Source organism: Pipistrellus kuhlii, unplaced genomic scaffold (assembly GCF_014108245.1).
Source record: "Pipistrellus kuhlii isolate mPipKuh1 unplaced genomic scaffold, mPipKuh1.p scaffold_m20_p_25, whole genome shotgun sequence".
In the NCBI taxonomy this organism is placed as follows: Eukaryota; Metazoa; Chordata; class Mammalia; order Chiroptera; family Vespertilionidae; genus Pipistrellus; species Pipistrellus kuhlii.
This window is the reverse complement of record NW_023425524.1, coordinates 10562649-10588198: the sequence shown is the minus strand read 5'-3', so window position 1 is coordinate 10588198 and position 25550 is coordinate 10562649. Positions and strand designations below refer to the sequence as shown.

The 25550-nt window shown below is 46.1% G+C and overlaps 3 gene segments (V, D, J or C); all 3 read right to left on the bottom strand.

The window, feature by feature from the left end:
- Positions 1 to 13222: 13222 nt before the first annotated feature.
- Positions 13223 to 13736, bottom strand: LOC118727736. The segment is given in 2 exon segments: positions 13223 to 13553; positions 13637 to 13736. Coding segments are annotated over 2 exon segments (375 nt in total).
- A 3211-nt stretch (positions 13737 to 16947) lies between these two features.
- On the bottom strand, positions 16948 to 17479 carry LOC118727737. The segment is given in 2 exon segments: positions 16948 to 17271; positions 17346 to 17479. Coding segments are annotated over 2 exon segments (312 nt in total).
- Positions 17480 to 18808: 1329 nt separating this feature from the next.
- LOC118727608 overlaps positions 18809 to 25550 on the bottom strand; it is a 36147-nt gene continuing 29405 nt past the window's right edge. The window contains 1 exon segment of the V gene segment in view: positions 18809 to 18932. Within this exon segment, the coding sequence occupies positions 18809 to 18932 (124 nt within the window).

Sequence of the window (25550 nt, the reverse complement as noted above, 5' to 3'; positions counted from 1 at the left end):
CCAAGACAATAACTATCACCACCTGAGGTCCTTCTACACTAGCTTTGGGGTCATATACTTGTGATGCATGCATTCACGTGAGCTTCACTGTTGAGTCAGCTCTTTTTTTATTTACATGGCATGAGTCAGAAAATTTGGTAGTTAATAGTCATTTTAGCACAAGTGTTTCTGAACCACACTCTCTGGAGATTATCCATGTGAGAGTTTTTGTTGTTGTTGTTGTTGTTGTTTATAACAAACTTTTCTAACTCATAGACTTCAGAGGTAAGTTAAGAATTAGGAATCCAGAGAGGTTTTCTCAGGGAAACTGTGACATGGAGAGGAGACCACACAGGACAACAGCCCAAACCTCCAACTGCACCTGCTGCTGGGGTGGTCCTTGTGTTCAGGAATATTGAGTGCCCCCTAGGTTACAGCTTCTCCCTCAGGGAGATTTTTGTTGGAGATCACACTGACTTCCCTTCATTGTGTCTCTCACATGGTAAGGCAAGGAACTCCCCCCAAAATGTTGTGCCACCACTGAGCATGTGAGTTGGCTAGAGCTGCCACAGGGACAGGAGCAGGTTCTGGTACCAGAGGGGAGTGTTTTTGGGAAACCACCCATAAATCAGGACGTGACTGTGGAACTGGATATAGGGAGGAAGCTGGACTTGATTTGAGTCACATGACAGAAATATGCCTAATGTTCATGAATACAGAGTTTATGGTTTTAAAAGCTCCTCAAGTGAAGGCCCAGAAGGAAGTGTAGGTCAAGATAGAGATAGCTTGTATCATCATAGGAAATATCCAAATACTTATAAGCAAGGGTTTGTGTGACGGAGAAATGTTAAATATTCTGGAGGCAAGGATCACAAGTAATAAGGAACATGTTGCTTCAAACTGGTGGGAAGGAGATCCTGGTTTATTATATGCACATTCTCACAGTGTCTCTGTTTTAAAACGTAACACTTTCCCAGGTGCAAAGGATCTGCACTTGGACACTTTTGGGGTCATAACTCACATGGCCACAGCATGAATCACCCAAGCTGCATAATTCATTGACTCTCATTTATGAAATGTATCAACACTTACAGAGAAGAGGGACACCCTTCACTGGAGGAGCCACAATGATGGTGTGTCCTTATATGGAGCCTTCATTTCTTTAGACTAGGGGTGTCGAACTCAATCAGAGAAGGGGCCAAAATCTAAAATCCAGCCTAAATCGCGGGCTGAATGGTTTACTGAACAGTCATAAACTGTAATTGTGATGGAAACGCAGTGGAGTGCAGTGATGACAGCGCGGTTCGGGCCACATTGCAAGGCCTGGCGGGACGGATTTGGCCCGCGGGCCTTGTGTTTGACACATGTGCTTTAGACCATGACCTCTGTTTCTGTCCATCATTATCATCGTCATCATCATCATCATCATCACCATAATTGTCATAATCATATCATCACTATCATCATCATCATCATCATCATCATCATCAGTTGCTTACTTATAATCATCCTCATATTTTGTAGACCTCAGTTCACAGGCTGTTCAATCCTCACACATTGATTTTTTTTATCAAATAATAAAATCAGGAATCTTCTCTTTAGATGTTATTGGAAATTAAAACCACAATGGCCACAACCTAAAGTTGATACGAATTTTTTGAAACAACCTACAGTTTTTGGATAATGGATCACACTCCCTGTCCAATTCTATGGTCATCACCATCATCATCTGTGGGGAAGCACAGGATTTGGTTGGAAAATCTGTAAGGTGGAATCTTCAAAAGTATGTGGGTCTTTAAGGTGACCTTGCAGCTCCTGCCCTGACTTTTCCTAATAAGTCCAAGCCCCCATGTGTTTAGTCCTTAGGCATGACCTTGTAGGAACATGTGCTTTCTCAAGGATACTTATCCTGATGGTAGTATCTAGAGGTTAATTTTAGGTTAAGCTCTTGCTTTAATAAAAGCCTAAAGAGGCAGATGAACTGGGCTATTTGGTTCCTTTAGCCAGGCAATCCCTTAGACCTCTTTTTCACTAGAGAATTCTGACACATAGTCAGAGTAATCCATTTTTTTATTGCTCAGGGTGTGCTAGTCAGTCCCAGCAATCAGCATCACCACCATTATCATCATTGTTTTGTAATTCATAAGCATTTGTCTCATTTTCTATGGAGAATGTTTTTGTAGCCACATCATGACTCTTTTTCAACATTTGCTCAATTTTTATCATTGTTCAGTAAAATTGGTAGCCATATTTTGATTGCTGAAAGCTGGTGGCTCGTTGTTGCCTCAACTCACTTCTACCCAAATGAGTGTCTGAAAAGAAACGTCAGTTCTCCTCACCAGATGTCAAATAGAGGTTGAGGTTCTTTTTTTTTTTTTTCAGTCACTTGTGAGGTGCCTGGTCTTGAGGTGAGCTCAATCTGCAGTGGCACATGTGCAGAACCCTGAGTCATCCTTTTCCAGAGTAGCAGAATGGAGACTGAAGGAGATCCAAAGACACAAAAAGATAGAGAAATACAGAATGATCAATTCATGTCACTTCCAAATGAGATGGCAGCCAAGGAGCCAGGAGAAGTCCTCACAGCAGCTGCCCAGGCACAGGTTCCACAAGAGCCTTCTGAGCATTCACCAAAGAGCCTTGAAAAAGTTTATGTCAAGAATGTTGAGAAGGACAAAGAAGGAATCCTGTCAACACTCTTGTCTTCATGCAGATACTCAGTAAGCTTCATTGTGAGGGTCCGTCTAGGGCCAGGGAACTCTTCAGGCATATGATAACAATTCCTAAGCAGTGGCTGAGAGATGATACTCACACAAAGGAGCAGATCATAGAAATGCTGGTGCAGGAGCAATTCCAGTTCATCCTGCGGGAGATGCTCAGGGATCAGCAGCAGAAGTGCTGTCATGATCAGATATCCTGGTTGAGTCTCACTGCCCATTTCTTGCTCAACCTACATATGAGATGTTTGGTTAAAGGTTCTCTTTATTGTGAGTTCCTATTGCAGTCATGGGAAATCTAAACCTCAACTTCCTTTGAATTTGCATTTGACTAGTTGTAACTAATTGATAAAAAACACATGTCTGGACCTGTTTTTCCTGTGGCAGCTGTTTCCTGGGACTGAACTCCAGAAGGACAATCTGCTCTCTTGTTAGGACAATCAGCCTGTTGTTTGTTTTGCTCTGCTGAATGTCTTTTTGCACTTGGTGGCATCTTTCAATATATTGTTTTTGTATATCCAAAGAGGTAATTACTTTAACTTGCAGAATTGTTGATTCTTGTTGCCGTGGCATGAGTGGGAACCTCTGTAACCTCACCAGTAACGCATTTGGGATGTCCTTGAAATATAAAGTTTGTTTGGCTCTTTATAATAAAATAATAATAATAATAATAATAATAATAATAATAATAAAGTTGAAACCACACAACCCCTCAAAGCAGAATTCCCCCTCACCCACCACCCTAACAAATTAAAATCCTTGAGTCAGTCCCTTTCAGGAAATCAGTTCTGACTTTTTGAAGGGTCTTTCCTGTGTTTCCCAAGAGATTTCAACTATGAACATAATAAACATTTGATGTCACTTGGTGTGTGTTTATTACCATCCCAGTCATCTGTACCAAGTAGCTGTAGATTCCCCTACCTCTCCTTGGTGTAACTTACTCTTGGTGCTATGATCATGATGCCAAGTCAATGACTTCACCACCAGTGTGCTTCCTCTCTAGCTTTGCATTCATAGGCTTCTGGTGCTCACTGTCCAGAACACACAAGTTCTGTTTCTGGCTGGTGGGACCCTGAGTTGTGTAGAGCTAAGATGCACTATAACATCAGGAGAGACTCTGGTTTGATTTAGCTAATGCAGCTCAGACATTTGATGATAAATTGTTATTTAGGCTCCAGAGTCTCTGAAAGACACTCTCTGCACTTTAGGCACTTGAAAAAGTTGTCTCTGTTTACAACAGACTTTCTAACTCAGAGACATCAGAAGCAAGTGCAGAACCAGGAATCCAGAGGTTCCCTGAGGGAAACTGTGACATGAAGTGGAAACCACACAGGAAACCAGTCCAGACATCAAACTGCACCTGCTACTGAGATGCCACCTGTGGTCAAGGACCCTGAGGGCCTCCTGATGGTCACAGATCCTCTGCAGGGGGCTTTTTGTCTTGGGCTCACACTGACTTCCCCTCACTCTGTATATACATGGCCCTGTCCTCAGCTTTCAGGCTGTTCATTTGCCGATACTGCGTGTTCTTAGGTTTGTCTCTAGATATGGTGAATGGGCCCTTCATTGAATTGCCATAGTTTGTGGTACTTGCATCAGGATTCATTCAACATAACCACTCTAGCCCCTTCGCTGGAGCCTAGTGGACCCAGGTCATTCCAGGAGCTGCTGAAGTTGAATCTAGAGGCTGAACAGTAGAGTTTCAGAGACCCCCCAAGATGCACAAACCCTCCTCCAGACTTCCGAAGCTTCAACATACACAATAAACCTGCAAACCACATAGTAAGTGATCTATGTTCAGTCTTATCAGGGGATGGTAATACCTGGGGATTCTGAGGCTGAGCTGTCCCAGAGCTGCAGGTTCAGGGCTGGGTGGGTTTTCATGAGCCCCTATTTGCATGTCCTCCTGCTATTTAGGGAGCTATGGGGTTGGACACCTTCAGGGAGGGCAGTGTTTCCATGCAAATGAACGTCTCCTGGGGGAGATTCATGTTATGAAAATATTTTAATAACTAAATACAGGATCATAAGCAGGTTTGAGACATGGCTAATGACCACATCTGATAACAGTGAGCCCAGAATCTGATCTGATCCTTCCCCACTGGCCACCACTTCTCCTGAACCAACTCCAAGGCAGAGTAGGTTCTGCCAAGTGAAGGTGCAGAACCATGGTACGAGATGAGAGCATGGATGAGTGTTCTGGTCTTACCCCCACTCCAGGGCAGGTACACTTGTGGCCTCAGAGTCCTCACTACCAGGGAGAAGGCCTGTGCCTCACCTGGGAGGTGGTCCTCCATCACCTCAGGGGAGCCAGTTTTTCCAGGTCTGTCACATGCACCTGAGGTCTGTGTTGGGCCCAGGACCACTGTAATGATCCCCACAGCCTCTGTCTTTCCACTCTGTTATCAGGGGCCTGAGACCCTCTCCAGCCTGTTGTGCATGGACATCTCCATGTAGGGGTTAAGAGGTCAGCGGTTAGTGTCACGGCTGCAGTCCTTTTATGTGATTCTGGACCTGCTAAATCTGTCCAATGCTTTGGGGAGTAGGCTGCTGTTTGTGGCTATTTATGGGGAAGACCCAGACCCAGAGCCCCCAGGGACCATGGCCCTGGATCACCAGGCATTCATTAGGCATTTGAATGATGTAATTTTCCTGTTTGTGTTGAATTCAATAGAGACTGAGCAGAACCTGTCAAGGCCAAACTGAACCCTTCTTGTGCTTGTTGGGAGCTGCAACCATATCCCCCAAAGGAACAGAGTTAAATGTCACCACTGCAGGCCATCCTGGGATTCCTGGTGGCCTTGTGCTTTCTGCAGCTGACCCTCCTGCCTCTGCAGGGACCTTATGTCTGGGTCCCACTGGATTTGGCTGCAGCCCTTGGGAACAGTCTTACACACCTGTGTTCATGGTTGTCATACTACTCAGCTGCATGCACACTTGGTTAATGTTTGTGTGCCTGGAGATGATGATCAGTGCTGTAAGGTGGATACTTGCTGAGTTTTCTCTTTAGTCCAAATCACATTGACCTTCTCCTACTCCTTTCCTGGGTGATGGTGGATCCACATACAGAATATTCCAAAATTTCGGAGTGCAAAGGGGGTCTCAGGTAAGACTGGGCATCTATTAGGAGACCTCTACTTGGTGTCCCTATTCTTTTACATGGTCCTCAGGCTGGAGACACGGGGTCTGGGAACCACTGTGGGTCACACAGACATTTGACTCACGCCATCACCCCATTTCTGAGACAGATCGGTCATGTGCTGCAGACAGTGGTCAACAAGAGGAGTAGGACCAATGGAAGGGCCTTGTGTGTCTGCCCAGGTCAGTGCTCCCAGGGACCCCAGCCCAGAACCAGGGACACCTTGGCACTGCACACCTGCCTGGATTTCTCCTTGAAGCTGGGTCAGTTTGCATGGCAGAAGTGCAGTGACCCAAGCTAAGAGTGGTGTGGGTGGTGGTCAACTGCCTCGAGGACTCTCTTAGGGTAGGGTAGGAATTGGAATGCCATATGCTGGGTGGCCTTGCTGTTTTCCATGGCCTGTGTGTGTTTCTCCTAGGGTTTCCCTAGAACATGAGAGAAACCCTGCTTTTCATGTGTTGTGTATACCCTATAGTTGCAGGGTATGCACAGCACATGACAAACAATGTGAATCCTTCCACAGCTCCCCATACAAGAATGAAACCAAAGGCAAATATAATATGTTCTGACCCATAGACCAGCAACACCAAGGTGGCTTCTTGTCTCCAATAATATACAAATAATTGATATGTGGGTCTGCTTGGGAATGAACACTTGTACCGCTTTATAATCCTCCCTTACTTTGGAAAATGTATTAATAAGTAAAATAGGTCAATCATAACCTCCCAAGGATCGATGTTGACAGAGGGTAACACTTTGCTAGTGTCTACAGCAGGAGGTATGGAGACTGGGTTGAGGAAGGTGCTTTCCTGCAGCCACTCCTTGAGAGGAACGCTAGAGACACATGTTGGCTTTCCAAGGTGCATCCTTGCATTAGAGTAGGGGTGTCAAACTCAATCAGAGAAGGGGCCAAAATCTAAAATCCAGCCTAAATAGCGGGCTGAATGGTTTACTGAACAGTCATAAACTGTCATTGTGATGGAAACGCAGCGGAGTGCAGTGATGACAGCGCGGTTCGGGCCACATTGCAAGGCCTGGAGGGACAGATTTGGCCCGCGGGCCTTGTGTTTGACAAATGTGCATTAGAGCATCAACCATCACAGGCTTCAACAGGAGCCACACAACAGCTTTGTCCTTGACATGAAACCAGTTCTGAATAAATGTAAGTGCTCAGCCTCTTATGAAACACCAGTTCTCCCTGCTTGAAGGAGCCCTGGGGAAAAATCTTCTGCCATCATCCTATCCAAAGCTCCCACACTTTTCATTGGAACATTCCACAAATGAGGAGCAAATTCAAGCATAAGATAAAATAAAAAAGAACCAGCAGACAAACTGTATAAAAAGAATGGAAGTCCATCTACAGCAGTGTGAGACATGGAATTTTATCATTAGAACTTGCTATATTCTAGCATGTCACAGGGAGAAACTTGTCAAAATTAGCATAACAGTGCAAACCCCATAAAACCAATAATGTTTTGAAATTAAAAAATAAGATAAGGACTCAAAAAATAGTACAATTTTTTGTTGTGAAAAGCACCACATAAAGAATGAGGACACTGAGTGAAGAATTTCTATGACCTTAAAGAGAAAACAGACACATTATCCAAGATGAGAGGCAGGTGCTCAAGGATGGAGAGAGGTGGTCCTGAGGGTGCTGTGGACACTGAGATTGTATGTGGCACTCCCTGCTCAGCTGCTAAGGAGCAACCAGCACGAGGGGCCAAGTCCCAGCCCAAGGGTGAGCTCTGCACAGCAACTGCTTCCAGACAGAGGGTCAGGGAGCAGTCTTGCTGATCCCTCAGGGCCAGGCTCCTTCATGCTGACATTTTGTTTTCATTTCTGTAGGCACAACAGACACTTCTTCTGGGGTCAGATCTGAGGAGTCTGTGTGGAGGTGCTGGGCCTCTTCCCTGCACTGGCTAAAGAGTATTGGTGCCCACAGGAGGTTTTCTCTCACTGTGTCCCTCTTTCACAGTGATACATGGCTATGTCAGAAGCCTTCAGGCTGCTCCACTGCAGGTAGTTGGTGCTGATGGAGTTGTCTGTTGAGATGGTTGGAAGGAGGAAGGACAGGCTGTATCAGGTATCCCCATCACCAAGCCAGATCCATCCCATCCACTCCAGGCCCTTCCCTGGCTTCTGGTGAACCTAATGCAACCAACAGCAGGTGATGCTGCAGCCAGAAATCCTGAAGGAGATCCTCAGAGACTCCTCATGTGGTCTTACATCACACCTCCCTTTCCCCTCCACCCCCTATCTGAACCACTTGCCCTGAGTGCAGACACTGCATGGGAGAACAGGACTCAGGGAGGGGCCCCTCCCATCCTCCCTTCTCTGGGATCCCAATAGCTTCTCTGTGACTCATCTGGGAACACAGAGGATGACCAGGGGGTTGGCACAGCCCATGCTGGAGGAGGACAGTAAGGACAGCTCAGAGCACCCCACTGGGAGGTGGGGAGGGATTTCCTGGGTTAAATAGGGGCCCAGGTGAGTTTGCATATTCCCAACCCTGCCCTCAGGGGGAGATGTCCCAGCATTCATAACCAAGGACCAAGGAGCCTGAGGTGATGTGCATGTCTGAGCCCCCAGGAGAGAGCAAGGCAGATGCCCAGACTGTGGGTCTGGCAGGATGCCCACGTGGGAAGTGCTACCTGCCAAGGGGGACTTGGTCACAAGTCAATCAGACCCCAGTTTGTGGCAGGCACTTCCTGGGCAGGGTCTATTGATAGGCAGGGCTGCCATGTATCTTGATTGGCTCAGGCGCTCAGGGGGCGGAGCACTGAGGGAAAACCTTCATCCTCACACATGTTAAGGAAGGAAAGAGAAGACAGACTCAACCAGGGTGAGAGTCCAGAGGGGTTGTCAGAAGGAAAGATAAATGATTCAAGTCTGAATGAAACAAGCACATGTTGGAACAAAAGTTCAGGGAGAAGGTGGGATCAGTGGATGGACAGGTGCTAAGGGGGAACAGCAGGGCTACAGGGGCCTGGTGAGTTGCTCTGACAGCCTTTAACCTGGGGATTGGCCAGGGTAACCAGGTATCTATGGGTGAGGGTTTGGTGAGGAACTTGATGAGGCCACAAGAGTGAGCACATACTGAGGCTGCAGGAGTCTAGCCAAACCTGTTTGATGGGATTCTTGCTGATAGTGGGCTATGCAGAGATGGCTCTTCAAGTCTACAGGTCACTGCCCAGTTGGGAAGATATTGGGAGGAGGCTGACTGAAGCTGGTCAAGGAGAGATCCAGGTCAGGAGCTGCTTCGGCCTTGGTTGGAGATGCCCTGGTTAGCTCCCAGGGCAAAGACTATTGATGCCTCAAGGTGGGCACAGCTACGTGCAGAGCGACGATGGTTGTTCTAAAAGCACCTGGTGTCCTGGAGGCTCTGACTCTGTTGAACACAGAGGTGGTAACTAATTTCATGGGTTAATGCATCAGATTGTAATTTAGAGTATTAACAGTCCTATTGGATTTTACACAGATTATCCAAGTGGTCCTGGGCATGTGGCACATTAAATGCCAGAGAGCCCTGGAGACACAACCCAGGGTGTGCTGGGCCTGCTTCACAGACAAGCCTGATGACAGGAAACAGATATTCAAGGGATGAATGTGGCAACCACAACAAAGGCAGCACCAAGACTCTTCAGAATGTGAGGAGAAGCTGATTGATTGGATTGGCCAGGGCCAAGGACTCCTGACCTAGGAGAATAGCCTCTGGAGTGTGTGTAGACCAGAAGCAGAGGAAGGAAAGGGAGAATGGAATTGCAGCCTGAAGACAGAAGTACAGGCAGCCTTCAGTGTCCAGGGGATAAAGAATGGACACCACCCTAGGGTGGTGGGATTGTGAAAGATGACTCTCCCTGCAGGCTGCTACTAAGCCGCCACTCAGGAGAAGTCCCAGGCCAGGACTTTGGTGGCCATGGAGCCATGGTGTCACCCTGTGCCCCAGGACACCCTGCCTTTCTGTCCAGCAGAATGCTGGGCTGAGAAAAACATAGTTAAGTTTAGGGCTAGTCTGTGAGGAAGACAGCAGTATAAGAAAATGTAACCTGAGGATATTTTGCAAATGTACAACTTTCTTATCAATTACAAAATGGGGCTGTACCTTGTTACTTTGATATTTGGAAGTTTCTGTGGTTATAAATTTGTGTGCAATCCAGGCAGTTGGTAGTTTTAGGCAGTGGAATGAATATAACAAAAAGCTGGGCCCAGTTGGCATGGATCAGTAGTTGAGCATTGATCCATGAACTAGGAGGTCACAGTTTGATTCCAGGTCAGGGCATTTGCCTGGGTTGCAGCCTTAATCTTCAGTGGAGAGTGCAGGAGGCAGGTGATAGATGACTCTCTCATCATTGATATTTCTATCTCTCTCTCTCTACCTCTCCTTTCCTTTATGAAATCAATAAAAACACATTTTCACAAGAAAAAAAGGCCAGGAAATCATTAGTTTTTATTTGTGTTGAGTTACACTCAATGTAAGTACACATTTTCTTCCCTTGTTCAGTTTCTTAAGTAAACATTTCTGTTACCATCATTTTCTAAACTTTGCATTTTCTCTGTAGTTATTCCAGCTGTGAATTCATCTTCCAGGTATGCTTTGTGTCTGTGCTTCAACTTTCACCTTCACAGATATTTCACTGTCTCCATAACCTCTGATCACTGGAGATACCATGACATTGAGCTCTCTAGACCACCCAGCCCATCACAGGAGCTTGTGCCCTGTGATGTCCTACATATGGCAGAGTGTCTGACATAAGGTGTGTTTTCTGTTATAAGTTCTCTGTGCTGGCTGTGCCCTCAACTTGAACAGGCCTATCTGTCACTAGCATTGAGTTTCCTGGTATTGCCATGGTTCATGGCAGGTCAGCTTAGCAGGAAGGTGACATCAGCTTCAGGACACTTGTCTGACAAATGCCCTTGGTGACCGTCAAGTATGCACATGCCAGATTAATATATTTAGTGGGTTGTGTGTGTTGATGGCTAACATCTATATATAAAAGCCTAATATGCAAAGTGTCCCATCAGAAGTTCAATTGGGAATTTGATCACTTGCTATGACATGTGCTGACCACCACGGGGAGGTGCGGAATGAAGGAAGGCCCTGGCTGGCAGCAGGCAACAGAGAAAGAAAGGGCCTAACTGGGAGCCAGCAGCCCCTAGGGTCAATACCTGTGAACAAATTTTGTGCACCCTGCCTATAGTTATATAGAAGACTACAAGGGGCACAGGAGTGCCTTTTTGAGGGAATTTACCATGTAGAGAGAGTCTTTACCAGTCTGAGGACAGAGATTGTGAACTTATTTTAAAAAAATACATTATTATTGATATCCAAGAGGAAGGAAGAGAGATAGAAACATCAATGATGGGAGAGAATCATGATCAGATACCTCCTGCACACACCCTATTGGGGTCAAGCCCACAACTTGGGCATGTGCCCTGACCAGGAATTAAAACATGACCTCCTGGTTCATAGGTCAACTCTCAACCACAGAGCCACACCAGCCAGGTCAGAGAGTGTGATGAAATATTTTTATCCTACAATCTTTGCTTTACATGCATAGAACAATCCTTGAATTATGGATGATATTCCACTTGTTCATTATAAAATAGCCTTTTAATATGTCATATATTGTTAACTTTGGAATTGGGTAAAGGGAGGAAGCAAGATTTATTTTGAATTACACATGAGAAATATGCCTGACTTTCATGAAAAGATTGTTGTTCTAAATATGGGTTTAAAGCATTTTTCACTAAAAGCTCAGCAGAAAATGAAGAGAATATTGGGAAAGCTTCTATCATTGGGGAAAATACATGAATAATAATCAACAGGAGATTTTTAGAAATAGAGATGTTAAGGATCATGCAGGTAGGGATAAAGAGAAATAGGACCCGGCATATAGGTGATTCCTTGTAACCTACATAGACATTCTCACAGTGTCTCAGTTGTAGAAGATAACATCTTCCTAGGTCCAGGGAGTTCATACTTAGACCCTTTTACCCTCATTACTCACTTGGTCCCATCACGGATAACTCAAGATCACATAATTCACTGGGCTCCCAGTAGAAAATATGTCAACACTTACAGAGAAGAGTGGATACCACCCACAGGAGGGGCCATGGTGATGATGTATCTTTATAAGGAGCCATAATTTCAATGGTTGTGTCTCAGCCCATCATCATCATCATCATCATCACCATCACAATTTTCATCACCAGCATCGTTTTCTTACTTATAATTACTCTTCTAATTTTCTGTATCCCTTGTGTGTTTTTTGTTGTTTGTTTGTTCACATATACAGAAGAATGCTTTGTCTCAATTTTTGCTTTTCTATAGTTGTAGGCAAAAATGAATAGCCATAATCTATTTTATTTTGTGTTTGAGTTCTGACAACTGATGATTCATTGCTGGCTCTTCTTCATCTGCCCCTGACATGGAAATTCAGTTTAGAAATTATAGTTTTCTCTTTAGATGTCATATTGAGATTGAAACCACCCAAAGGAAGCAGAATTCCTCACCATCCCCAAATGCCTGGATAAAATAAATGCACTGGGCCAGTCTCCTTTTATGGCTCTCAAAGCAGGTCTGACTGAAGGGCCTTTCCTCTGCTTCCAGATATTTCAATCTTATGCATAATGAACATCCCATGTCCCTTTTTATTAATTAATTAATTGATTTATTGATTAAGGTATCACATATTGGTCCTCAACCCTCCATTCTAATCTCCCACCCATCCCCCAACCCTCTGTTGTCCTTGACCACTGGTTAGGCTCATATGTGTGCACATAAGTCCTTTGGTTGATCTCTCCCTTTTATCTCCACCCTCCCTTTGAGGTCCAACAGTCTGACCCATGTCTATTTGTCATCAGCCTAGCTGTGTATCTCCTTCTGCCTCTGCCTGGTGTCACATACTCTTTGTGCTATGAGCATGGTGACAAGACACTGATGGTCATCATTGGGGTTTTTCTTATCAGCTTTAGGTTCAAATAACTGTGTTGGCCACGGCTGGAAATAGAGATATTTTTCAATTTTAAGTAAGCATTCATATGAGCAGCACTTTTAAGTCAGCAGAGCCTCTTGCTAGATTCAGGGCATTTGGGTCAGAAAATTAGATGAATTTGGACACAAGAGGATCTAAAAGAGACTTTGTGCCTTTGGTCCAGATGAGAAATGTGACTCTCTTTACAACAGATTTTTCCAACACAGAGACTTCTGAGGTAAGTGCAGAGTCAGGAATTCTGAGGTTCCCTGAGGGAAACTGTGACATGAAGAGGAAACCACAGAAAACCAGACAAAACCTCCAACTGCACCTGCTGTTGGGCTGGTCCTTGTGTTCATGTACCCTGAGCACTCCCTGGTGGTCTGAGCCTCTCCTGTGGGGAGGTTTTTGTCTGGGCTCACACTGACTTCCCCTCACTGTGTCTTGCACAGTAATACATGGCCGTGTCTTCAGACTTCAGGGCACTGATCTGCAGGTAGGCTGTGCTGACAGAGGTGTCCATGGAGAAGACAAATCTTTCTGAGAAGCCCTGGGCATATGTAGGTTTCCCAGTATTTGTGTTGATCCAGCCCAGATACTGCAGGCCCATTCCTGGGGTCTGTCGCACCCAGTGAATTCCGTAGCTGGTGAAGGTATATCCAGAACCCTTGCAGGATAACTTCACAGAGACCCCAGGTTTCTTCACCTCAGCCCCAGACTGTACCAGCTGCACCTGGGAGTGGACACCTATGGAGAGGAGAAAGGAGTGGGTGGAAATCTCCCTTGATTCTCTCTGGTCTCCTCTTCAACCCAGGATGGGAGCCCCTTACCTGTTGCCATGGCCACCAGGAGGAAGGTTCTCCAGCTCCAGTCCATGGTGAGGGCTGTGCTGTGAGCACTTCTGTAGGGGAGGGTGTGGCTATGGATGATGCTCTCAGGGCACAGACTCACCCATATTTAACCTAGTCTACCTCCTCTCTTTTGCATATTCATGAGACAGAGTATTTCCTAGCTGAAGTCTTGAGCCCACCTGAGAGAAGATGGTTAACATAGGGACCAGGCTCAGTAGGAGGTGAGTCATCTGGCAAGTTATGACCTCTGTGAAGACAGAGCTCTGAGGAACCAGCCCCCACAGGACATGCTTCACATTGTGGGCCCACCTTTGTGTGACATGGGGCCACCTGGACCAGTTCTAGGCCTTGATACCTACATGTTTTCTTCCTGGATCAAAATGCTGCCCCTACTGAGGTAATAAGTCCATCCCTACTCCAACCCCTTACAATTCAGATATCCTGAAACCATAGATACATCTCCTTTGTGAGTGGTTCTCATGTCTCATTGAGTTTGGTAAATGCTCTGATACAGCTGGATATTCATAGTCATCTCAGCAGTCGTGTGCAAATTTCCATTTGGAATGTTTGTATGAAGAGACGAAGGTCCAGGACTCAGAGGAAATCCCTGCTCAGCTCCCTCTCACCTGCTCCTGGGGAGCAGCCTGTGCTCCAGGCCCTGAGAACACCCTGCTGCCCAGCACTGGATCTGCAGGGGAGAGTCCTGTCTGGGCTCACAGGGCATTGACCTCTCAGCATCTCTAGTCTAGTATTGAAGGCTGTGCCCTGAGGACAGATAACAGATTGTTCCCTCAAGGACACCATATGATTTTGATATCTCTCTATAGAGTGAACTGGCTTTACTGAGCCCCAATGGGTCTGCAGGGAAACCCCAAACCATAGAGTTAGGAAGCCACCAGGGAGCCCTTCCCTGGAACTCCCAGTTGCACAGACATAGCTGACCCTCCCCTCATCCAGAAGCTCCCAGGGGCCCTGGGACCTCTTATGTCCTTGGGTTCCTCTCATTGAAAGTCCTATGTGAGTATCCCATCAATGGGCCAACACTCAAAGCACTTTTAGTATTTAATAAATCACACACACACACACACACACACACACACACACACACACACACACATACACACAGTGATGTTTTTCTTTGCTATGAAATCCACATTTGCCCTTCTTGCTATACATAGCACATGAACAGGGGCCACATGGGAATTCTAGGCCTAGATGTGACTTTCTTTGGAAACTGATCAAATGCACCCAAAATACAAATACAGACTTTGAAGAGCAGGCACTGTCCATGCTCTTTTCTGTCCCATACATCCAGATGAAAGTTAAAACAGGACAGGGAGATTAAAAGGTGGGGATAGGTTACCCCTATAACTTCAGTGGTGCATTGCAGTGTCCCCAGAGACCCCCTCATTAAGCTGGGTTTACATCTCAGAACTGGAAGGGGAGGTGGCAGAGACAGTGTCAGCTATCAGATTTTCTGTTCTCCCAGATACCTGATAGGCGGGGCTATATTGGGCAGGCAAGTGAGGCCAGTTCTGTGAGGAACAGTGGCATTCTTGGGATCCTTGTTCCAGGATGAATTAACAGTCTGTCTATTCTTGGTGTCCATCCTGATGGTTAACTTATCTGTGAGCTCCTGCCCTGTTGCCTTCAATTCCCCACCTTCCACATGGAGTCACTCTCTGCTCAGATACCCATTGCTGCACTGTAAGCTTCTGCAGGAGCCTCCATCTCCTCCAGCATCAGCATCTCTGGTTCACCCTCATTGGTAGTCCTGCCCTGAGTACACTGTTGGGAGTGAGAATTCAGACACCACTTGTGGTTACTCAGGCTCCTACCAGAGAGAGTTCAGGGACATCCCCTTTCCTCAGGCTAATCGGTCTGTGCTGGCCCATCAAGCACCTGACAGTTGAGCTACCACATCCTGTAAGTCAGTGTACTCTTATACTTTATGTGGTTCTTGTCCTGATAATGTGTTGTCACATGTGTTAGTTCCCCAGCAGAAAGCATGCTGAAGGCAGCTGATCCCTGATTCTATCTCTCCCTCCCTCTCTGAAATGAATAAAAATATCTACAATAAAAAGCATAATATGTTTATTAGACCATGCATCCTTCTGGGTTAACATTCTTTCTAAACAATGTACACAACAGCGGACGACTCAAATGAATCTCTGTCACTACAGGAAACAGGAAACATCCATCTAGAAAGTTCCTGCATGAAGGTGGCTGATGACAGCTTCAGGCTACTTGTCTGGGACATGTCCTGGTGACTCTGGAATAATATACATGTCAAATGAATAGATGAAGTGGGTTGTGTGCATTGATGACTAACATTTTATTCAAGACAGCAAGGGGCATGGGAGTGAGTGACTGAAGTAAGGGGCCATGTAGGGCACTCTTTACCAGTCTGAGGAAAAAGAGCTTGAATTTATTTTTTTATTTTTTTTAAATACTTGTGGCCCAATGCAAGAATGCAAGAAATTTGTGCAAGAGTAGGCCTTCTTTACCCAGGCTTCCAGGACTGACTTCCCTCTGGCAACCAGACTAAGGTTTCCCTTTGACCCGGGCAGGCACCCAGGACTCAGGACCCGGGCTTCCCTTGCATCCCCAGTTCATCCAGAAGGACATCTGGTATAATAAAAACATTAAACTTTTTTATTATAGATATTTTTTGTTCATTTCTGAATGGTAGGGAGAGATATAGAAACATCAATGGTGAGAGAGAATCATGGATCAGTCCCCTGCTGAGGAACCAATTCACATCCTGGGAATGTGCCCTCACCCAAATCTAATTATGACATCCTGGGTCATAAGTCAATGCTCTAACATGGAGGCGCACCGACTGTGCCAGAGAGTGTGAGCTTAAACCCTAGGACATGTCAGTTCTGTTTCCCTTTAAAGGAAATGTGTCCCCATCAGGGATATGAGGATCTTCAGGCTGATCTACTCATGGAGCAGGTCCTTTAGGAACTGGTGAAGGGAAATCTCTAGTGACTGCTCATCACTCACCTGCAAACACAGTGCTCCTTCTCTTTCCAGTCCCAGTGATGATGTGAGCACTTAGAGGTTCCAAGAACAAGACATGCTCTTCCCTGGGAGCAAAGAGCAACTTGGAGAGGTGAGGAAAACACCCACCACAATAGGAAGTCTGTCCCTGCCCCTCTACACCTGCCCAAGCATAGACAAGCATTACCTGAAGATTCAGAGTGCCCCCTGCTGGTCATGAGCATCCCCTGCAACCCAGACCCTCTGTTTCCTCAGGGAGGTTTGTGTCAGGGCTCAACTGACTTCCCCTCACTGTGTCTCTTGTACAGTAATACACAGCCGTGTCCTCAGATGTCAGCTTGGTCATTTTAAGAGAGACTGTGTTGGTAGGGTTGTCCCTGGAGATTGTGAATCTTCCTTGAACTGCTGGAGCATACCACTGTCTTTATCTCCAGTTGGATGACTCACTCTTGCCACCCACTGCAGCCCCTTCCCTGGAGCCTGGCGGACCCAGTACATGGAATAGTTAGTGAAGGTGAATCCAGAGGCTTTGCAGGAGAGGCTCAGAGACCCCCCGGGTGGCACGACGCCTCCCCCAGACTCCACCAGCTGAACTTGGCACAGGCCACCTGCAAACAGAGACATAGACTGAGAACTGCCCAATGCCACCCAGTCCCCATGAGCCTGATGCACAGGGACACACCTTTGACAGTGAAGAGAAGCACAGCCCAGATGAGCACAGACCCCATGGTGTGGACACTGAGAAGGGGTTCACACAGGAGTGCTCCTCTCCTGGGTGTGCAGGGACCCAGCCTGGCAGGCTTTCATGAGCAGGGGAGGCGCCACATTTGCATGTCTTCCCCAGCGGAGGACATGTTTGGGCTACCAGGAGGCTCCTCCCTCTCTGTGGTCATATGGGGTGGGTAGATGGATCAGGGTGCCTGGGCCAGCACTCAGGGGCATGAGGCTGGTCTGCACATTCTAGAAACTTGTCTGTGAATAGTAAGAGACACACTTCATCAGGAAGGAAAAGGGGATTTTTATGGTTCTCCAGTGCAGGTTGCACATAAATCCTCTAAGGAGACACCTTGGGGCAGGATGGTGGAGATGACAGTGCCCCCTAGTGGTTGAGCCTCAAAGTCTGAGGACAGGTGTGAACCAGCTTCCTGAGACAAGGCAGACATGTCTGCCATGGGGAAGCCTTCCATGGAATTTCTGAAAGACTGGTAGCCCCAGTCCTGCTACTTGTAGGCAGGTGGTTCTCTGCAAGGACTCCCTGGGCCTCAGGCTGCCTCTCAGGTTAGAACTTGAGGATCATAACCATTTACAGCCCAGACCTCTAGTGCCAGGCCCTCAGCTTGCACATGAAGGTGCTGTCACCAGGACTGGTGTGCACTCAGCATTCTGGAGTGTCCACCATGTGACACAGCAGTGCCTGTTTAGCTCAGGGAACATGTTTTCTGATATTTGTGGGGGACCCTCTGTGACTGTTGACAGTGGAACTGCAGGGAGCAGTGAGCCAGGGGACAAACTCACAAAGGATAGAAGGCAGTTCTCTACCCAGGAGCCAGGCCCTTTAAACACAATCCCTGATACCTCGTGCCCATAAATTCTAAGATTGTGCTTGAGATCATATGAGTAAGTTTCAGTGGAGAAGACAGCATAGCCCATTGTGCTCACTCTGAGACACAAGTTAGTGGGCCCATCTGTGCTCAGGGTGATTTTCATCCATTGGTTTTAGCTTCTGAAATGTTATTTCCTCAATTTTTTTTTTTTTTTTTTTTTTTTACAAACAAAGCCTTGAGTGCAAAGTCTTACCACCTGGGTCATCAATAATCTTGTTGGATGATCAAGTCATAAACTCTTACCTATGGATGCAGGTCCTTGAAGAGGCCCCAGGAGCAGCTCAAGGAGAACAAGCTGGGTTTTTGGTGAGTACCTAGATATGGAGGATGATCTGTTCCAGGGCTGTGGAGGGAGAGCACCTGACATCCAGAGCAGGTGTGGCCCTTCTCATCCGTGTTCCTGTCCCTTGGTGTTTAAAGATGTTCACTTTTCCAACCTGGCCAGAGGGGAAGGTGTGTTTGGACGGAAACTGGTACACACTGTTGATCAGAGAGAAGAAAAAACATCAGGTGTGCCTATAGGTATGTGGGTTTGTGTGGGTTACTCAGGTGTGCTCATTCCCAGGAAGGGAGGAGTTTGTCTACTGGGGAAAATGAGATGTGACACTGTGGAAATTAGCAACTGTGGAGGGATGTCAATCACATTAGATTCATAGTGGTAGGCCCTGTGGGAAAAATTAGAAGTTGTCACATAATATGAGCAGTCAAGGCCACTCCCACAAGCTCTGTGCTTGTGATGTGACATCTGGCTTCTCTCCCCTAGGATCCAGGCTGTGTGCTGAGAGAAAGAAGCGTGAGTGGTCACCTCTTTGGAGCCATGGCATCCTGGCACCTGTCAATATCTCCCAGGATGATGCTGATGAAGAGAGAGCAGAGACAGATCCTCTATTGCTTTATTGGTCCATCACTATGGGAGACTTGGTAAAGAGCACCTTGCTACTCAAAGGCTTGGGCACAATTCTGGGAAGTAGTGAGAGGATGCCTCTTTTATAGGGACCAAAGATGGTGCAGGTATCCTAAAAATATATGTGTTGATAATCCAGCAGCTGAAGTGTTAGTTCATATGTCAAGAGTTCTGAAATGTGAAGTTGGTGATGGCATCACCTCTGTTCCCATTTTTGCAGCAGAATTGCTAAGGGAAGCAGACTCTAATTTCACAAAAGTTTCAACCTCAGAGCATCATTTTAGGCCGTTTGGAGAGAAGCCACAAAGACAGCAAAAAGGCTCTCTTGAATTCTGCACTTGATAATGGCTCTGATGAAGATACAGTCCACCAATATTTAGTGAACATTGCGGGAACAACATTATCCTCAAAACTTCGTACTCATCACACAGATCACTTTACTAAGTTAGCTGTAGAAGCTATTATCTATTGAAATGCTCTGGTAATCTGGAGGCAATTCATGTCATCAAGAAGCTAGGAGGAAATCAGGTGGGTTCCTATTTAGATGAAGATTTTCTGTTGGATAAAAAAAAACCAAGCAAACAAACAAACAAACAAACAAAACCCCACTGGAATAAATAAACCAAAGCAAATTGTTTGGAGAGTATTTCATAGCTGAGGTCTTGACCCCACCTGAGTGAAGATGGATGACACAGGGACCAGGCTCAGTTGAGAGTCTGAGGATCCAGGTCCTAATCATGGTTGGAGGTTTGTCACCTATGAGGGCCCTGAACTCTGTGCAGACACAGCTCCTCCACTGAGGAATAAGCCACCAAATGACATGCTTCTCTTTGTGGGCCCATGTTTTAGTGACATGTGGCCACCTGGACCAGCTCTGAGCTTTAATATCTAAATGTCTTCTTCCTGGATCAGCGTGTCTCCAATATGCTGCCTCTACTGAGGTAATAAATCCATCCTTACCCCAGTCCCTTACAATTCAGATACCCCAAAGTCATAGAATAACCCCTGTGTGTGTGGTTCTCATGTCTCATTGAGTTTGGTAAATGCTCTGATAAAGCAGGATATTCACAGTCAACCAACAGTCATCATCAACATTCAGTTTGGATTGTTTGTATGAAGAGAGGAAGCTCCAGGCATCAGAGGACATCCCTGCCCAGCTCCCTCTGCACCTGCTCCTGGGGCAGCAGCCTGTCCTCCTGGGCACTGTGCGCCACCTGCTGCTCACTCTGGCTCTGCAGGGGAGGGTGCTATCTGGGCTCACAGGGCATTGACCTCTCAGTGTTTCTAGTCTTAGTAGTGAAGGCTGTGCCCTGAGGTCAGATTGCTCCCTCAGGGACATCTTGTGGTTTTGACATCTCTGAGTAAAGTGACCTGGCCTTACTGAGCCCCAATGATGCTGCAGGTAGACCTCAAACCAGGACTTTAGGAAGTCAGCAGGAAGCTCATCCCTGGAGCTTCCAGATGCAGGGACACAGCTAAACCTCCCCCAGAAGCTCCTGGTGGTTCTGGAGCCTCTTACTAGTATGACCTCAAGTTCCTTTGGTTGAAGGTCCCATCTGCACATCCTGGCATGTGGCCAAATCTCACTGCACTTCTATTTAATAAAACACACACACACACACACACACACACACACACACACACACACAAATATTTTTCTCTGCTATGAAATCCACATTTGCCCCTCTTCTCTGTATATAGCACATGGGCAAGGACCACATATGGGTTCTGGGCCTGGGTGTGATGTTCTTAGTTAGCTGATCAAATGCACCCAGGATACAAACACAGACTTTGAAGGGCAGGAACGTGGGTGTCCGTGTTTTTGCATGTCCTGTATACCCAGATGCAGGAGCAGGTCAGGCTTGCTCCAGGGAGTCAGAGATAAGGGTGGGTCAACTCTTTGCTTCAGGGGTGTGTTGCTGGGAGTCCCCTGGGGATCCCCCCTCAGAATTGTTTGTATGAAGAGAGGAAGCTCTAGGCCTCAGAGGATACCCCTGCCCAGCTCCCTTTGCACCTGCTCCTGGGGCAGCAGCCTGTCCTCCTGGGCCCTGCGCGCCCCCTGCTGCTCAGCCATAGCCCTGCAAGGGAGGGTCCTATCTGAGTTCACAGAATTTGGAGGAGAGAAGGCAGCAGCATTGTCACCTGTCAGGTGAGGCTGTGCTCTGCCCTGGTGGGCAGGGCTACAGTGGGCAAGGTGAATGAGGCCAACTCTGGGAGGCGCACCCTGGGTTCTCAGGACTCCTTGTTCCAGGAAGGGCTAGGAGTGTATCTATTCTTGATGCTCCATCCTGATGGTTAACTTTCCCATAAACACCCAAGCCCCTGCTTCCCAATTGGACACATATGATGTATGTTTATCTATCATCTATGTTTCCATCTCTCTATTCCTCTTTGTTTCCCCCTCTCTAAAAATAAATACTACATCAATAAATAAATAAAATACACTGTATTCTCCCCCTCTAAATAAAGGAACTCTGATACTTTATTTAACACTGAGGAACTGGAGAGTATTATTCTAAGGGAAATAAGCCATTCAGATAAAGACAAATATCACCTGATCCAACTTATAGGTAGAATCTAATGAACTAAATAAGCTGATAAGTGAAAGAACCAGAGGCAGGGACAAATAGATCAGACTGAGGAATCTCAGAGGGAAGGGTGGAGGAGGGAGAAGGACAAGATTAACCTAAGAACTTATGTGCGTAAATACCAGACAATAAATGGTGAAGGCCTGGGCTGGTGCTTGAACCATGTGGAGGCAGACAAATGGGGGGAAATAGAGGAACACATCTATAATATTGTGTAGAATAAAAATAAAATAACAAAAATGTTTTATATATTTAATATAAAAATAAAATAAATGCTGGAGTAGATGAGTGGATCACATTATTTTAATCTTAATAGGCATTCATTTCATTAATAAAATAGATTAACATTATATACAAACATCTTCTCAAATCCAAAGATACCTGTTAGGTAGACTCAACATTCCAAATTGAGTAATGATACTTTTTTGTAGAATAACATTTTCATGTCAACTTTGACTTACAAATAATTGAACAATAAAGAACTTTCCTTCCCATAAGCCAACTGAGGGCCCTAGGCTTCCAGATGACCATGCAGGTGCCGTCCCTGTCTCAGTCCAGCTCCAGGGAACATGCCTTCTAGACTCACCTTCTCTCAGAGGAACACAGGGACTGACTCTGGACTAGCAGGCACTCTGATATGGGTGTGGACATGGACCTGCCCATTGTCACAGAGAGTCATTCTGGGACTTGCCCTCCCAGTGCCCACCTGAGTCCCAGGGGGAAGGAAACCTGGAGGTTGACTATCTGGGAAGAGCCTGTGAGCTCATTATGGGCTAACACTACAAATGGAGGATGAATAAAAATGCAGAGAAGGTGTATCTTTTTAAAAATCACTTAACTGATATTTACCTATTAATGAGATATCAGAAGAAAGGATTTGTGAACCCCTGAAGAGACCTGATCATGTGTTTTGAAATAAAGGCCATCTGGAAACTGCAATTATTCCCTGTGTTCACACCTTACAGCTCACGGATCAATTCAGAATCCACACCTTTGAGAACCGCTCCAGTGCAGGATGTCAATCTCAGGATGCTCAGAACCCTCTAGAAGCTGCAATTCTGGAAGCAGAAGCTGACCCAGACCTTCTGTACAAGGAGAGGGTCAAACAGTGGAAACTTCACTTGAGAACCAGACCCCACTCTCACTCCTGCTTTGGGCTTATTGACTTGTTCCTCATTGCTGGTTGCTGTCCACTCTGAATGCATGAGTTCCTCCCTTTAAATTGTTATAACAATTTTAGGTGAACCCAGGAGTCTGACCACAGGTTTTGTGGTGATGCCTCTCAGCTTTCAAGCCTCGCCCTTCATCTTCCACTTCTGCCCAAATCTGGAAACATGAGCGAGGCAGCTTGGAGGTCTCTCCTCTGCACTGGAGGGAGTCCATCCACTCTAGCCCCTGCCCATCACAGTAACCCCACCAGTCCCCACTCCGTGACACAGGTCTCCCTGAGCCAGTCCCCCTTCCAGTACCCTGAGGTCATTGCACCCACTGGGGAGGCCTCCATGCATCCTGATACAGAGGTTATGTCAGAGCTGAAAGTTTTCTCATCCCCTGGTTTGTGGTCGTCCTTAGACTCATCCTCTGAAGCTGCTATGGGCAGGACCCTGCTGTCCTTGCATAAGGCTCACAGCCATTGTCTGTGTGCCTTTCTTTTCCATCAGGGCTGACCAGCTCTATTTTTCTGAGCTGTCTTTGTCCTGATCATGAATCTGGAGAAGGTCCAGGAGCCAATGTCAGATAAAGATGTCAGGACCCAGCCTCCAACAGGATCCAGGCTGAGCCTCCCTGTGAGCTTGCTACTGGGCTGCCTGTGCTGATTTTGGGGCCCTGACTGCCCACTGGTGTCCTGAGTGACCCCTGCAGCCCAGCCCTGTTGTCTGCCTCAGGGAGATTTGTGTCTGGGCTCACCCTTGCACAATAATATATGGCCATGCCCTAGGCTCTCAAGTTGCTCATTTGTAGGTTGGCAGTGCTTTTAGATTATCTCTGGAGATAGTAACTCTGCCTTTCACAGATTCAGCATATTCCATGGTGTGACTGTTGGATATGTTTCTTATGCAACCTACCCATTCCTGTCCCTTTCCTGTGGTCTGCTGGACCCAGCTTATATAATAGTCATTGCACGTGAATTCAGATCCTTTGCAGGAGAGTCTCAGAGTCCCCCCACCCCAAGGTGGCACCATGCCTCCTCCAGATTCTACCATTTGCACCTCACACTGGACACCTGCAAACACACAAACTCTGTGTTTCAGGTAAGGAAACTCTCATACAAACTGTTTCTCTCACTCATGTCCACATACAGTGTCTCTTGTTCTCCATAAATTATCTCTTAAAAGAGCCACAAGTAAAACCCAGCTGAGCCCAAACCCCATACTGAGTGGTCTGTGTTCAGTCCTGATCAGGGAATGGGAACACCTGGGGACCCTGTGACTAGGCTTCTGTCCCAGAGCTGCAGGGTCAGGGCTGGGCTGGCTTTTATGAGCTGAGGGGGCCCTATTTCATGTTCATGGACAGAGAGTTACTAGACACATGGGCCACTGCTTCATTAGATTGTTATCTCCTTGTTGTTTAGCCATTTGAAGTTTTATTTCCTCACTTTCCTCTGAAACAGCCATACATGTCTCTAGGGTCTTGAAGATACTCTATTGAGAGTGTGCAGGGACACAAGCCATTTGTGTGTTTATGTTGTACCTTATGTCATTCCTGAGTTCACTTTCCAGTTCTTTCTATTTTCTGGTGCAGTTTTTAAAATTTTCTGTTTACAAGATCATGTCATATGTATTCAGACAAAGAAAGACATTTTAACATGTCTCTTTCTGATTTATACATTTTGGATATCTTTTTTTTTTTTTTTTTTTTGGCTAAGTATTCTGACAAGGACTTCTAGTTTTGTTCAATAGATGTAGTCACAGTGGCACCCTTGTCTTAATCCTGATCAGGAAGAAAAGCTTTAAAATTTTCTCTGCATAGCACGATGTTACTTGTTAGCTTTTCAAATGTGGCCTTTATTATATTGAAGTCCTTCACTTAATCTGTTAAGAATTGTAATTTTGGCCCTAGCTGGTTTGACTCAGTGGATAGAGCATACATCTGCAGACCAAAAAGTCTCAGGTTCTATTCCACCAAGGGCACTTACCTTGTTGCTAGCACTTCCCTGGCCCAAGATCTGGTCAGTGCATGTGCAGCAGGCAACCAATAGATTTCTTTCTCTCAAATATGTATACCCTATATAATAAAAGGCTAATATGCAAAGTGTCCCTTTGACTACTAATTCTACCAGCAGGCAAGCCAGCGAACCGCCATGTCCCCTGGCCAGGCTGGCCTGACCTCAACCCTGCACAAATTCATGCACCAGGCCTCTAAGAAAGAAAGAAAGAAAGAAAGAAAGAAAGAAAGAAAGAAAGAAAGAAAGAAAGAAAGAAAGAAAGAAAGAAAGAAAGAAAGAAAGAGAGAGAGAAAGAAAGAGAGAGAGAAAGAAAGAGAGAAAGAAAGAAAGAAAGAAAGAAAGAAAGAAAGAAAGAAAGAAAGAAAGAAAGAAAGAAACACACAAACACACACATAAAAGAAAAATATGCTAATTGACAGTACCTCTGCTAGGCTATGACCACAGGCAATCAGGAGTGACATGCAAATTAAACCAACAAAGATGGTGGGTAAATTTGTATATGCAGGTGGGGCCGAGACCTGTTTGGCTCAGTGGATAGAGCGTCGGCCTGCTGACTGAAGGGTCACGGGTTTGATTCCGGTCCAGGGCATGTACCTTGGTTGAGGGCACATCCCCAGTAGGGTTG